At 45.9% G+C, this 15,783-nt stretch overlaps 1 protein-coding gene across 5 annotated transcripts in view; it reads left to right on the top strand.

The window, feature by feature from the left end:
* The window catches only part of GRM5 (glutamate metabotropic receptor 5), a 279,818-nt gene extending 272,045 nt beyond the window's left edge, over window positions 1-7,773 (top strand). For 2 of the 5 annotated variants that reach the window (XM_032219956.1, XM_032219957.1), the window contains one exon: window positions 6,930-7,773. In XM_032219956.1, the coding sequence (XP_032075847.1) occupies window positions 6,930-7,773 (844 nt within the window). The remainder of the gene's footprint in view (window positions 1-6,929) is intronic. The other 3 variants (XM_032219954.1, XM_032219955.1, XM_032219958.1) reach the window with 3 other exon arrangements.
* The last annotated feature ends 8,010 nt before the right edge of the window (window positions 7,774-15,783 follow it).

Raw genomic sequence — 15,783 nt, 5'->3', positions numbered from 1 at the left:
CATATATACATGTATACATGTATACATGTATACATGTACACATATACACATATACACATACACACATACACACATACACACATACACATACACATACACATACACATACACATACACATACACATACATATATATATATATATATATATATATATATATATATATAATGCCCTCTCTTCAGTCATGTGACCAAATTTTGGGAGTTTGGCAACATGGCAGCATTTCTGGCCATTTGCAGAGTCCCGCATGTTAGGCTTCCAAGTAATACGCCCATCAGAAACAGGACTCCAGGATAAGCAAGTTCCTCAAATATTAGTTTTATTGGACATATATTACAATACAATACAATACAATGCAATACAGTAGCAGAGTTGGAAGGGACCTTGGAGGTCTTCTAGTCCAACCCCCTGCCTAAGCAAGAAACCCTATACCAGCAATGGCAAACCTTTTTTGGCTCGTGTGCCATAAGTGAGGGGAGCGCGGGGGGGGGGGTCGTGTGCTGGCATGCCGCACCCATAATGCAATGTGGGACCACCACCACCCCCAGTGCGTATGCATGCACTACAGGCGCTCCCCCCCCCCCATTTTTTGCATGTTTTTTTCGCCCTCCCCAGGCTCCAGAGGCTTTATAGGAGCCTGGGGAGGGCGAAAACAGCCTCCCCCCCCGGAAGCCCTCTGGAGGCTTCAGGGACCTTCAGGAGGCTTCCCTGAAGCCTTCGGAGCAGTCAAAATGACCCTCCAAGCAAACCGGAAGTCCGTTCCTGAATTTCCTGTTTGCCCGTAGGATTGGTTTTTTGCGCTCCAGAGGCTTCAGGGAAGCTCATGAAGCCTCCGGAGGGCCTACAGGGGCTCCTATAAAGCCTCTAGAGCCTGGGGAGGGCGAAAAATGGCTTTAAAAAGGGTGAACTCAGCTGGCCAGCGCACGGATGCCCTGACAAATGGCAAGTGGCACGCATGCCATAGGTTCACCATCACTGCCCTATACCGTTTCAGACAAATGGCTATCCAACATCATCTTAAAGACTTCCAGTGTTGGGGCATTCACAACTTCTGGAGGCAAGCTGGTCCACTGGTTAATTGTTCTAACTGTCAGGAAATTTCTCCTCAATTCTAAGTTGCTTCTCTCCTTGATTAGTTTCCACCCATTGCTTCTTGATCTGCCCTCAGGTGCCTTGGAGAATAGTTTGACTCCCTCTTCTTTGTGGCAGCCCCTGAGATATTGGAAGTCTGCTATCATGTCTCCCCTAGTCTCTCTTTTCATTAAACTAGACATACCCAGTTCCAGCAACCGTTCCTCATATTGGCAAAGGCAGGTGCAAATCGACTCTAAACGTTCCCGCGGTTTTCACCGACTTAAAACTAAAAGTTTTTCCCCTTCCCCAAGCAATCAGTCACATGGTCCAATCAAGGTGCTGTCTAGTTGCCTGGTAACTTCACTCCTCCTCTTTCCAGCCATGGCGAGAACGTCCTTGGTTCCCAGGAAAAAGTATTTTGTTTTGGCTACAAAACCCCAGCTATTCCCTTCTCCCTATCTCTCAGCTCCAGTGTGCCAACACTGAAGCATCAAAAGAGCTTCGGTCAGGTCAGCTTCAGGCTTGACACCATGATCATGATACCACATTTTAGAATGGTTTTGCTGAAAAACCAGCATGGCCTTCATTTTGCAACAAGTCTTTTTGTGTCTCAACTGTGCATTAGAAAGTATACACAAATCTCCTGGAAATGTCTTGGGTTTTTTTATGACTTGCATCCTTTTGAAAGACTAGGTGTATGCCTCTGATGTTTGTGTATGTGTGTATTGGTTTTGTGTACAGGTTAATGCTCTCTATAATAGGATCATGGTGGCTCAGTGGCTAAGACACTGAGCTTGTCAATCAGAAGGTCAGCAGTTTGAATCCCTAGCGCCACGTGACAGAGTGAGCTCCCATCACTTGTTACCAGCTTTTGCCAACCTAGCAGTTCGAAAGCATGTGAAAATGCAAGTAGAAAAATAGGAACCACCTTTGGTGGGAAGGGAACAGAGTTCTTGTGCCTTTGGCATTTAGTCATGCCGGTCACATGACCATGGAGACGTCTTCAGACAGTGCTGACTCTTTGGCTTTGAAACGGAGATGAGCACCGCCCCCTGGAGTTGGGAACGACTAGCACGTATGTGAAAAGGGGAACCTTTACCTTTTAATACTCTCTAAGTATTCATTCTCCAGGCTGTGGTTGGGTTTTCTGTGCCAAGATCCAACCTGAAGCTCATCCAAAGCTTCACAAGGATGGTTAGAGCAAAATAAATGACTGCCGATGGTTTTACATGTCTGCATATCGGTTTTTAACTTGCTTTTATTGGATTGTTGCTTCTATTTATGATGAGCTGCCCAGAATCACTTAGACGACGGTGCAAATTAAATTAATAACAGTAACAGCAATAATAACGACAAATCTCCTTTAAAGCAGCTCCACCAAGCAGCCTTCTTACAGAAGAGAACAACTTTTGGGTCGCTTCATTTCTGGGGTGTCTTGTGACTTTTTCAGAAGGGGAAACGGCTCTGGAAATGCCGATACAGGTAGTCCTCAACTTACAACCATTCATTTAGCGACCGTTCGAATGGCACTGGGGGAAAAAGTGACTCGTGGCCGTTTTTCACACTTAGGACCATTGCAAGAATCCCTGCGGTCACACCATCAAAATTCAGACGCTTGGCAACTTACTCAGATTTATGACAGTTGCAGTGTCCCGGGGTCACGTGATCCCCTTTTGCGACCTTCTGACAAGCAAAGTCAATGGGGGAGCCAGACTCACTTAACGACCTCGTTACTAACTTAGTTACTAACCTAACTTTTAATTGATTTTCTGATTCTCAGTTGCCTAGTGTCATTTGTTTGAGATGGACGCACAAATAAATTGAATAAATACATACCGTATTTTTTCAGAGTATAAGACGCACCTTTTTCCCCAATAAAAGAGTGTGGAAATGTTGGTGCATCTTATACACCGAATACAGCTATTTTTGGCCTCCTGAAGCCCCCCCCCCCCCGCATCCCATTTTTGTGAAAAACGGACTGTTTTTCACAAAAACAGAGGCGTTTTTGCCTTCCCCCAACCCCCAGAAGCACTCTGCAGGCTTCAGAAGAGCTGGGGGAAGGGAAACGTGTTTTGGCAAAAAACGGGGGCATTTTTGCCTTCCCCAAGTCCTGCTGAAGCCCACAGAGTGCTCCTGGGGGCCGGGAAGGACAAAAACTTTTTTTCCTGACTTACCTCGTCGAAATTTTGGTGCGTCTTATACACCGGTGCATCTTATAGTCCGAAAAATATGGTACATTTAAAATACATACGGGCACCATCACCTGATGGACAACAAAACAAGTCCTTATATACTGTAGTAGGAATGTAGAATTTTCTTCTGCCGATTAAAACTGGGCTCTGCTTCATGCTTCCTTGAATAAAGCCAGAAAACAGCGCTCCGTGTTTCTCATCAGAACGATGGCAAGTTGGCCACAGATCCTGCGAGTGAGAAATGTGTGACACAACTCTTCAAATGTCTAAAGACTGTCAGGAAGAATTATTTATTTGCTACCCTTCGGTCATCATAACGTTTGCGACTGGTTTGATGAGAGACAATGATTTGTCCTCTGCTACTTCAAAGGACTACAGTTGCATCCGGGTTTGTTTGGGTTGAATATCACAAGAAACTTTTTCATGCTGTTGGAAGGAATGTCCTTCTGGGTTCAGGTCCCAGTGGGGAAAAAGACACTGGAAACACGGAGTCTGCTTGGAAAGATGGTTTAATGGTGGACAGGATCACATGGTTTAAGGTCCTGAGCAGAAAAGGGAAGAGATGCCGAGAGACCCTGAGTTTTATACCCTCTGTTGGCTCCGCCCAGGGCCTTAGCTCCGCCCACCATCCTCAGACTAATGGTGCTTGTGAGAGGACTAATTCTGTTTTGGAACAATATTTACGTTGTTTCATCAATTGTCAGCAAGATGATTGGGTTGACTTGCTACCGCATGCTGAGGTGGCCTACAACAATTCTGTCCATACCAGCACTGGTTTCCTCTCTGTTTCCTGTTCTTGTGTAAGAAATGTATCCCATTGGCTATCACACTCCCAAGGGGTGTGGTTCTTAGCTAACTCTGTAGGCTGTCCTAGACCCAAGCTTGTTTGAGCCGCTGGCTGATGTAATCTTCCCAGGCGCCATGTGGTGTGTCTTTGTTTGCTAGATGGAGCCTCCTAAAGGAGGTAGATATTTGTTATGTAGAATAGACTGGCTCAGGCCTTAATGGCCCATTGACAAAGGTGGGGGGGGATGAGGTCCTGCCTCCCTTTTAGGGGGAAATATTCTGCCCTTTTCATGTTTCCTAAAATATCTCACTTTCCAGGAGAGGGGTAGGTTTAACTTCCTACAATAGAAAAAGAAAAGCAGCTCAAGGAAGAACAATTCCTTGGAGAAACAGGGGGTTATATTTCACTGGAGCTTCAAGCAAAAACTAGCTCAACCTTTTCCTCACTTGGGTAGCGTCCAAGCAAATGAATTTCAGCTTCTAAAAAGGACTATACTTGTTCAAAATCCTGAGGAATACCATAAGGCCGGGATAGTGAAGCTATGGCACGCGTGGCAGCCGGATCCATTTGTCAGGGCACACGAGCCGTTGCGCTGTCAGCTGGCCAGCTAAGTTCAGGCTTTTTTAAAGCCACCCCCCCCCCCAGGCTCCAGAGGCTTTATAGGTTTTTCGTCCTCCGGAGCCTTCAGGGAAGCCTCCTGAAGGTCCCAGAGGGCTTAAATCCGCCCTACGAGCAAACCGGAAGTTTGTTCCCGAACTTCCGGTTTGCCTGTAGGGCTGGTTTTTTGCGCTCTGGAGGCTTCAGGGAAGCTCCTGAAGCCTCCCGAGGGACTCCGGGGGGCAGGGGGTGCTGTTTTAGCCCCCCCCCAGGCTCCTATAAACCCTCTGGAGCCTGGGGAGGGCGAAAAAAGCATGCAAAAAATGGGAGGGAGCGCCTGTCATGCGTGCATGCGTGCTGGGGGGATTGCGCATTGCATTATGGGTGCGGCACTTATGGCACGCGAGCCAAAAAAGGTTCGCCATCGCTGCCATACGGTGCTTAGTCATATGTGGGGGTGTGTGTATGTGCATGTATTTATGTATGTGTATGTGTATGTATGTAGATATATACATATATAAAATCTAATTTTATATATATATATATATATATATATATATATATATATATATATATATATATATATATATATATATACACACACACACACACACACACACACACATATATATATATATACACTCACACATACATATATACATATACACACACACATTCATATGCTCATATAGGTAGTCCTCAACTTACAACCACCATTGAACTGAAATTCCTGTTGCTAAGCAAGGCAGCTGTTATGTGAGTATTGCCCCATTTCTTGCCAATAACTGAATCGCTGAAATCGAGTTAGTAACATGGCTGCTAAGTGAATCTGGCTTCCCCATCGACTTTGCTTGTCTAGAGGGTTGCAAAGGATGATCACATGACGTCAGGACACGTCAGGACGCTGGTCGTTAAGTGTGAAAAATGGCCATAGGACACTTTTTCAGCACGGTTGTTATTTTGAACGGTCACCAAACCAGTGGTTATAAGTCGAGCACTATCTGTATACCGGATTCTCTGCACCAAACTCACACCCACCGACATTGTCCTGATCAACATTGAACAAGGTCATGGGACCTACGGTTAGCCTTTCTGTTGCCTTCTGAGTTTTGAGGAGGATCGTCTGTTTCTGTATCTGTTTATTCCAGGTGTCGATAAATGTGTATTTACAGGTATTCCTTGACTTGCCAGAATTTCCATTGCTAACCACTTCAGTTGTTAAGTGAGTCTCACCCAAATGTACAACCTTTTTTGCCACTATTGTTCTGTGAAACACTGCAGTTATTAAATCAATAGCAATAGCACTTAGATGACTAGTTAAAGGTCAGGAATGCCCCACCCACCCACTCCCGGTCCGTGAACCTGCAGTAGTCCGTGGCATGCCAGAAATGGGGGCCGCACAAATAAGCAAAGCCCATCCACAAGATACAGGCAAAAACACGCCCCTTCCGGTCCACAGAAAAACCCCTTGTTGTGGCCTGTTGGCCGCTGACCCCTCCAGCAGCCAAGGAGGAGGAGGAGTGGGAGTCAGGGTCAGCATCAAGGCAACCTGAGAGCTCTGAGGGGGAGAGGGAATGGCGCTGTCAGAGAGAGAGGAGGAGGAGGAGCCTGAGCTGTCCGTCAGCCCTCAGATGGAGAGCCAACAGCCCCCAGGTCTGGAGGTGGCTGATGAGGAACAGGAGGAACAGCTGGGTCCAGTGCCGGACGCATGGATGCCCAGAAGGCAGAGGAGAGGAGAGCAGTGGAAATCTATGGGCCGATCCTTGGGAAGGAAGAGCCACTGCTGCTAGCAAAGCCCCACCCTAGCTCTGGGGATAAAAGGCAGGGGGCAGAGATGAATAGGTGTGGCAGATAACCATCCATCTTCTGGCTGGATGGACTTGTTAGCCTGTGAGAGAAACTTCTTTCTGGGGCTACCGGCATTCCTAATAAAGGAATCTTTTAAGTTTACGCTAGAGGCTTTGTTGTGTTTGGGGAGCTTGATCAGATTACCTCTCCATGGAACCGGTCCCTGGTGCCCAAAAGATTGAGGGCCACTGTTGTAGGTCACTTTTTTTTCCCCCAGTGCTATTTTTCAGTGCCAGTGTTTGAACGGTTTGAACTGGAGAAATGGTTGTTAAATCAAGGACTATCTGTATTTCAGTTCTGCCTTGCAAGTGTTAACTTGTCGACTTTGCGTTGAACGTTCCCATGGTTGTGATTCCCTTGCTCTTCAGGAAACGTGTTAAGATGCCTTCGAGTCTCAACGTCTGTCCTTTTCTCTTCTCTTTTGTGTCGCAGCTCCAATGGGAAATCGGTCACGTGGGCCCAGAACGAAAAAAGTTCCAGCCGAGGAGCCCATCTCTGGCAGAGGCTTTCCATCCACATCAATAAGAAAGACAACCCCAACCAAACCGCGGTCATCAAACCCTTCTCTAAAAGCACAGACAGCAGCCGGCATGGCAGTAGCACCACAATCACCACGACCTTCCCCGAATCCGGTGCCAAAACCCTTTACGATGTCTCCGAAGCTGAAGAGCACTACCCAGTTCAGTACCGCGTTCAGACTCCGTCCCCCATCAGTACGGTCAGCCAGAGAACTGCGTCCCTCAGCCGGACCGAAGACGACGTCCCAACTTTCCAGTCGGAACAAGCCCAACGGAGCAGTTCTTCCCAAGGTTCCCTGATGGAGCAAATCAGTAGCGTGGTGACGCGGTTCACGGCCAACATCAGCGAGCTCAACTCCATGATGCTCTCCCCCCCAGCGCCTGGCCCGATGGTCACCACCCCGTTGTGCTCTTCCTACCTGATCCCGAGGGAGATCCAGCTGCCCACCACCATGACGACCTTTGCGGAGATCCAGCCCCTCCCTGCCATTGAGGTCAACGGAGCATCTCAGTCCTCCAGAAAACCGTCTTGCGGGAGTGTCAAGGAAGGTCCTTCCGCAGAAACTCCCGCCCCTGCCAAGCCCGAGCTGGAAGATTTGGTGGCTTTGACGCCTCCTTCTCCATTCAGGGACTCGGTTGATTCTGGAAGCGCTTCTCCCAGTTCCCCGGCCTCGGAATCCGCCCTCTGTATCCCGTCTTCGCCGAAATATGACTCGCTGATGATAAAGGATTACACGCAGAGTTCTTCCTCCTTGTGAATGTAGTAAGAGTCAACGTTGAATCTCTATAGCTTCGCCTCCATCAAGGAGATGAAGAAGCCCAGCCTCCCTGTTCTCCAGTGTTTAAAGACACAATGAGAGTAAAGGATCATTTGGGGGGGGGGAGGGAGGATGAAAAAGACGCAAGGGGAGAATAAAAAGAACAGATGGGTTATGCTCTTTTAAACACACACGCACACTCTCCTGCATACACAACGGAACTTTTTTCGCAGATTTTTCGTGGCCTTAAAAACACGGGCTTTTCAATGGAAAAAACAAAAACTTTAAATTTATTCCTGAGGGCTGAGAAGAGCGTCTCTTACATCACTTACTTGTCAAGTGCTTTGCAACAGTGAGTAGCGGGGAACCGGCGCTGGAGGGGGGGTGAAAAAACAGGAGGCAGACGAGACCGGAAGCGATCCAGTGTTTGTTTACTTGGATTCCTTCATCCAGAAGTAAACCTTGATCTTTTTTTTTTTTTTTCAAGACACGGAAGACCAAAATCTTGAATGTACATTTTGTAGTGAACTCCAGACCGGGGACCAAAAGATCCAGCTACTTTTCGGTTGTTGTTGTTTTTTTTCCCCTTTTCAGTTGAAAGTATTTGCTGTTGTTCTTTTTTAAATGAAGATCTCAACCGATAGTAATATAGTCGGTCACAAGGGAACATTGTTGACTAACTTGGCAGTACGCTGCCTGTTGATAAATGTAAGTTAACACAACGCAGCACACAGCTGCACTCCAAGAGGGCTTTTCTAAAATAACTTCCCATCCAAGGATATGTTTAAGAGGAAAGAGGGGGGGGAGAATCTCTCTTCAGTTAAGTATTAATTTTTCCCCCTTTAATTATCATGCGTTTCATCTCCAGAACGACAGCATTCTGGGAGGAATTTTTCCTTACTATTTCACCGCGTTGCCGATCAATAACAAAGTAGCAAAAAAAAAGAGAGAGAGACAGAGAGAAAATGACAAAATAATAATAATAATAATATAGTAATAGTATTTTCTGGAGTACTGTTTTGCAATTCCCTGATCAGGACATAATGTTGAGCTGAATATTCGCTTTCTACACTGATGTGGGTGGAGCATAAGGATTGCTACCTTGCGGTATGTTCCCGAGGAAAACGCATATTTTTGCAGATGTTCTTGCATTAACCTTGCCAGACAACAAGGATAAAGGTATTTCAGTCATAAAGAGGAGAACAACCGTCTCTAACAGTGGGAGACAGGCCTTCTCTAAAGGGGTGGAAAGGGTGTGTTAAAGGGTGGGCGGGGCAGTTCCCAGGTTTACTTCTGATTGGGAGAGAAGAGTGCCGGTCCACCTTCTATCCATCATCCTCTTTTAATGACCCCATGATCCCTTGAGGGGTGGAGTCTGGGCAACTGAATGGAGCTAGCAGGGTCTTTCCATGGCCAGATGCCCTTCTTGTTGCCGATGCGGAGTTTTGTTTAGCAGTTATATTCTCAGTTTGCCTAGAGAGAGAAATATCTGCCTCTACCTAGGACCGAACTCACAACCCTCCTGATTGTGTTCCACCTAGAGGCCACCACACCTCTCCTAGTCAGCCTTCTGTCAGTCTGCAGAAGAAATTGCAATATATGAACCTCAGTGATGTGGGCCAATGAGGCAACCATCATTTTTCACAGAGTTTTAAAAACTTTATTAGGGACCATTCTCTTCCCACCCAACCCCAACATCCCTACCACCGCCTCTACATTAAGAGTCAACTTTTTCAGGATGTTCCAACAGGCAATAGGCTCATGATCCAGCTTTTTCGGACTCGCTATCCTCTCTGGTTTTTGTCAATTTAGACCTGCACAATAATCTCCAAAGTCAGGGAATCACCCCGTAATGTCCATCATTAACGTTATGGGCTGCTTCTTTTGAATCTAGTGAAAGGAGTTTGATTGCACTGAACAGCCTTCAGATCAGTGGTGGATTCCTACCGATTTGGACCGGTTCGGCTGAACCGGTAGTGGGTTTGGCGGTCTGGGTCATTGGAACCAGCAGCAACCCAGGCCCTGCCATGCCCCCAAATCGGTTCCTCTGTGGTGCCGCCATCTCGATTTTCATTTCTGTGCACGCGCAGGACAATTTTCATTCCGAAATTTTTGCGCGCACCGAACCAGTAGTAATGCTGGGAGCAACCCATCCCTGCGTCAGATGGTCCAAAATTGGGAGAGAAGGTTATTGAGCTACTAAATTTGAGCATTCCACTGAATAAGTACAATTTCAACATCAGCAAGAAATGAATTAATAATAATGACTAAAATAATCCATAACCATGCAGAGTAGAATACCCCATGCAACTAGGTTTGAAATTCTTGGTTTGTATAGTTTAGAACTGTTGATGCAGTCAGATTTAGGTATTGCGCACAAAGTTGTGCACATGAGCCATGGTGGTTAGAGTGCAGTACTGCAGGCTACTTCTGCTGCCTGCTGCCTGCCTGCAATTAGGCAGTTCGAATGTCACCAGGCTCAAGGTTGGCTCAGCCTTCCATCCTTCCCTGGTTGGTAAAACGAGGGCCCAGATTGTTGGGGGCAATAGGCTGACTCTGTAAACTGCTTAGAGAGGGCTGTAAAAGCACTGTAAAGCAGTATATAAGTCTAGGTGCTATTGCTAGCAATGCCCTAGCTGTAAATGAATTTTTTTTAAAGTTTTAATCATAGCATAACACATGCAAACAGCCACTTTAAACTTCATGTAAACCGCCGATTGTAAAAAAATATTGGTTTTGGTAACCGAGTGGTCAAAGTCTGGAATATCTTATCCGATTCAGCTGTCTCAGCTGCTGATTTTCACAGTTTTTCTTCCAACTCACTCTATATTTTATGAGGTTCCTAAGGGGACATGTGTAAGTCCAACTCACGCGGATATCGTCCCTGTCACATTTTAGGTTTTTTCCCTTCATTTTGTTTGTTCAAATTTGTAATTTTCTTTTGTTTGACGAACATAAATATAAATTTAAAGCATCTTGTATTTGTGGCTGAATGGAGATGCTGATGACACCACCAGAGCTGGTCTGAAATCTCGGGATGACTTCTAGAAGACATGAAAAAAATCTCTCTTAGTAACATACATTTTGGGCTCAATTTTAAGTCGAGGATTACCTGTAGTTTAGCAACTCTTACCTATCCCAATAGATAGTTTACACCTCATTGGAACCCCTTGTGCAACCTGTGCCATGTTACAACTGCAGCAATATATAAATACCCCTCAATTTACAACCGTTCTTTTAACAATGGTTCAAAGTTACAACGGCCCTGGAAAAAGCAACTTATGACCTATGTTCACACTTACGACCGTCACCACATCTTTGTGGTCACATGACCACAATTTGGACACTTGGCAACTGACCTATATTTATGACTGATGGCATCATCCTGTGGTCACCTGATTGAGACTTGCAACCATTTTTGTTGAATTCTGGCAAGGGGGAAGATGAATTCGCTTAACGGTCATGTGATTCGCTTCATGACTGCAATGATGTGTCTAATAAGTGCCATAGAAATCATCTTAAAATCAGGTACCACTTGATTTATAACTCCAGTGATATACAACAGATAGCCCAATCCAAATTCTGGTCATTAAGTAGAGGACTATCCGTAGGCCAAAAGATTTAGCCTAGTTTGATGGCTCTGCTCCCCATGTTTAGATGGTATAAAGGAGGAGTCGAAAAAAATTGGCAACTTTAAGACTGGTGGACTTCGATTCCCAGAATTACCCAGCCAGCCATGCTGCCTGGTGAATTCTGGGAGTTGAAGTTCCCCAGTCTTAAAGTTGCCAAGTTTAGAGACCCCTGATATAAACGGAAAATGCAGGATAAAGTTTTTAGTTTCATTTAAAGGCAGCACGGAGCAGGGTCTCGATGGTTTCAATAGTTTTAAGTATAACTGAGGCTGTAGTCTTATACGTATTTATTCTGAATTCTCTACAAAGGAGCTTAATCACTAAGCAAATACACATAGCATTGCACTAAAACCCTGGGTTCAACCTTCTATTTTGAAGTATCTTTTAATCACCTTTAAAGTATATCCCTCTTATATAAGATACTATCCGATAACCTGGCATTGCCCGGGTATTTATTTATAGGGGGGAAATGTCCAGACCAAACGTAATTTCTAATGTTGGATTTTTCCCTCTTACCAGAATATTATGAAGCTGTTACCATGGCAATTCCACTGCACTGTACAGTAGAAGCCATTTAACGGCAGTACAGTAGAAACCATTTTAAGGCACAACAAGCTGTATCTAAACAGAACATACACCCTGAGCGGTTTTAGGGGTGTCTTACCCCTACAATATTTGTCTCCAGAGAGTAAGTCATCTGTGTGCCAAGTTTGGTTGAAATTGCTCAAGGCATTCCAGAGTTATGTTGGAACACACATACACACACAGACAGCCATTTTTATATAGAGAGAGATTTTGAAGAGCATGCATATTTCATGCATAAGAATTTAATTAGTCCTTGAATTGCCACCGCAATTGAGCCCTAAACTTTCTGTAGTCACATTCGTTAAGTGAGTTTTGCCCCATTGTACAATCTTTCTCTCCACAGTTGTTAAGTGAATCACTACGGATGTTAAGTTAGTGACATGGTTGTGAAGTGAATCTGTCTTTCCCCATTGACTTCACTTGTCAGAAGGTCGCAAAAGGGGATCACAGGACTCACGGTCTCTGTGACTGTCATAAAAGGGGTCAGTTGCCGGGTGGTCGGACTTCGATCACATGACCATGGGGATGCTGCAACATGAAGTGTGAAAAACGGTCATGGGTCACATTTTTCGGTACCGTTGGAATTTTTGAATGGTCGCTAAATGAACTGTTCTAAATTGAGAATGACCCGTAGTAGTCTGGATTAACCGTGGGATTAATTACAACTAAGAGCTTGTGGTTGTTGATTCAAAAAGTATGGATTTGTTGCAGTGGTGAGATTCAAAAAAATTAACCACTGGTTCTCTGCCCTAATGACCATCTGGGTAGGTCGGGCTCGGTGGTCATGTGACTGGGCGGGCGTGGCTAACTCAAGGTCACTCAAGTCGATGGACGCTTCGCCTTAGCTGTTACAATGTAGTAAGGGTTAAGCGGAGAGGCAGTTTCTGTAAGCAGGTCAATAAAGATTAGGCTAGAAACAACACCAGAATGTTTCCTTCCTGCCTTCCTTACAGGATTAGCCCTGCAAAGTGGAAAAAAACAAAATGAGATTTCTTCCAACAACCGGTTCTCCAAACTGCTTAGAAAGTTACCAACCGGTTCTCCCGAATAAGTGCGAACTGGCTGAATCCCACCATTGATTTGTTGTCTAGTCAGAAATACCATTCAGACCATGGCTTATTGTGTTGCTCTCCAGCTTTGAAGTAGCAAGGCTGTTTCTCAGATAACGTAGGTTTCCCATCTTTTAGTTATTCAACACAATGCCTCATAGTCCAATCCATTAACTGGCCTCTGATAAGCATTGTCTTTGAAGGTGTCGAGAAGAGCCGTTAGGTTCTAACTGGGCCTTTGATGTCTGACTTGCTCTACCCACGTAGCAAAGCAGCCTTTTAAATTCATTTCCCTCAAGTGCTCAGATAAATACAGAGGCATCCGGGAAGAAGAAGAAATCCATGCATTTGACCAGAAACAATGTTGAGTCTCTTAAGGCACTTAGAACTCTTGCATCCGTGAGGGCTAATTCATGCTCTCAGCCAAATGCATAAATAGCCCGCCATTTCTTTCTGAATGTAATTCAATGTGAAGGAAACAATTGCAAAGAGGCAGTTAATACAGAGCTACCAATAGAAGAGAATATCCTGCACTAGGAAGCAGTATAGAAGTCCAAAGGCTATTGCTGTGCTATTATTTCCAAAATATACTGAGCTAGGAAATAACTAAACAGGCAGTTCTAGACTAGGTATAAAATCAGACTTATTGTGTTGTGGGAATGCAGCATCTGCTAGCTTCGGATCAGAGGTGGGTTCCTACTGGTTCGAACCAGTTTGCCTGAACCAGTATTGATTTGGCGGCCTGGGTCGCTGCAACCAGCAGCGGCTCATGCCTTCGAACCGGTTCTCCTACGAGGCCGCCATCTTGATTTTCAGTTCTGCGCATGCGCAGAACAGTTGTAATTGCATAAATTTAGTTTTTCTCCTTTTTTAAAACGTTTTGCACACGGGCAGAGCTATTTTTGTGCAACTGCGCACACGCACGCAGCAAAAACTTTTGCGCGCACCGAAATGCCAGGAAGCAACCCGCCCCTGCTTCAGATCTCTCATGATTAATGTATAATGCGCTATACAAGCACGACCTACGTATAGGAACACGCCGTAACTCAGTTCCTGGGCCATGATGTCACAGTTTAGGATCATGAAGGTAAAGTCTCCTTCACAAACTGAGGGGAGGTCTAGATGACTTCATGGACACTTCCTTTCATTTTCCTGAAAACAAAATGGAAGGGACTTATCACTGTTTTGCTGTTGAGGGGGCTCTTCCAGTTTCATAGTGTAGCGTTCAGTCCTAATCATTGGTGGGTTCCATACCGGTTGGAATGGGCCCGGAGGCATCCACATGGATGTGCACAGTGTGCGCATGCATCATATCGCCTCCGTGACACTCCAGCTGCTCAGCGGAGCATCGCGCAGGCATTGTACGCGGCATGCACATGGGCGGAAGCACCGAAGACTTAGAAGACCGGTAAGGACTTCGGGCAGGTGGGTGGGCCCTCCGGGGCACCGGAACGGAATGATATCCAGTGCTCAGGGCAGGCTCCGGTGCACCCGTACCACGGCGTAACGCTGCATCCCACCACTGGTCCTAATGGACACCCATCCAATCTGTTTGAGGCCTACTTAGCTTTCCAAGATCTTCGAAGGTCAGTTGGAGGTTGCCTCTTAGCTGTGTGATTAGGGAAGACACGAAGGCAAAGCCAGAGATGGGCAGATGGAAAGAGGAGACAATAAGAGAAAGTTCTGCTGTTGGGTCATTTCTAGTTGTGGGTGTTCCAACGCTAGAGGTGTTTCAGACTATGTGTCTGAAATGGCACATGTGGTCCTCAACTTACGACCACAATTGAGCCCAGGACCTAGGTTGCTAAGTGAGAAATGTTTTAAGAAATGAGAAATGAGTTTTGTCCAGGGGTGGGCTTCAGAAATTTTAGCAAGAAGTTCTCTGCCCAGTTGCTGGGTGGTCATGGCCATGATGGGCATGGCCTAGCCAGCCTCCTGCACCATGGCGGGGATGCGGTTTGATCCCCCCGGGCTCCAGAGGTTTTCTTTGAGCCTCCAGGAGGGGGAAAATGGCCTTTCCAGGCTCCAAAGCCCCCCTGGAGGCCCAAACTTCCAGTATGCCCATTTTTCACCCTCCCCGAGCCCCCAAGAGCACCCTGCACTTACTTGCATCCAAAATGGGCTGTGTGGGGACTCCTGGGAGGGGAGGAGTGGGCGGGGCCAGCCACCAGTGGGATTTGCAGGTTCTCTGAACTGCACAGAATCTTAGCTAGAGGTTCTCCCGAACCCCTGCAAAGACCCCAGAAGCCCACCCCCTGGTTTTGTCCCATTTTACAACCTTCCTTGCCACATTTCTTAAGTGAATCACTGCAGTTGTTGAATTGGTAATACGGTTGTTAAGTGAATCTGTCTTCCCCGTTGACTTTGCTTGTCAGAAGATGGTCACATGACCCCAGGACACGGCAACCGTCATAAGTGTAAAACCAGTTGTCAAGCACCCGAAATTTAAGTCACGTGACCATGGGGATGTTGCAACATAAGTGTAAGTGTGAAAAATGGTCATAAATCGCTTTTTTTCAGTGCCGCCGTAACTTTGAACAGTCACTAAACGAACTGTTGTAGATTGAGGACTACCCTGCATAGTGTTTCCTTTTTAGCAGGGGGTTGGACCAGAAGACCTCCAAGGTCCCATCCAACTCTGTTATTCCATTAATGCAGTGGAAATCTGGGTTACAATTAAAAGATAAGCAAAACTTCCATTTCCACTGTCATTCCAATGCTGAGGCAGTTCAGTCCGCAGGGAG

The sequence above is a fragment of the Thamnophis elegans genome, chromosome 6 (genome assembly GCF_009769535.1).
Source record: "Thamnophis elegans isolate rThaEle1 chromosome 6, rThaEle1.pri, whole genome shotgun sequence".
Lineage (NCBI taxonomy): Eukaryota > Metazoa > Chordata > Lepidosauria > Squamata > Colubridae > Thamnophis > Thamnophis elegans.
The sequence above is the reverse complement of the archived record's forward strand: the minus strand, read 5'-3'. Positions and strand labels throughout refer to the sequence as shown.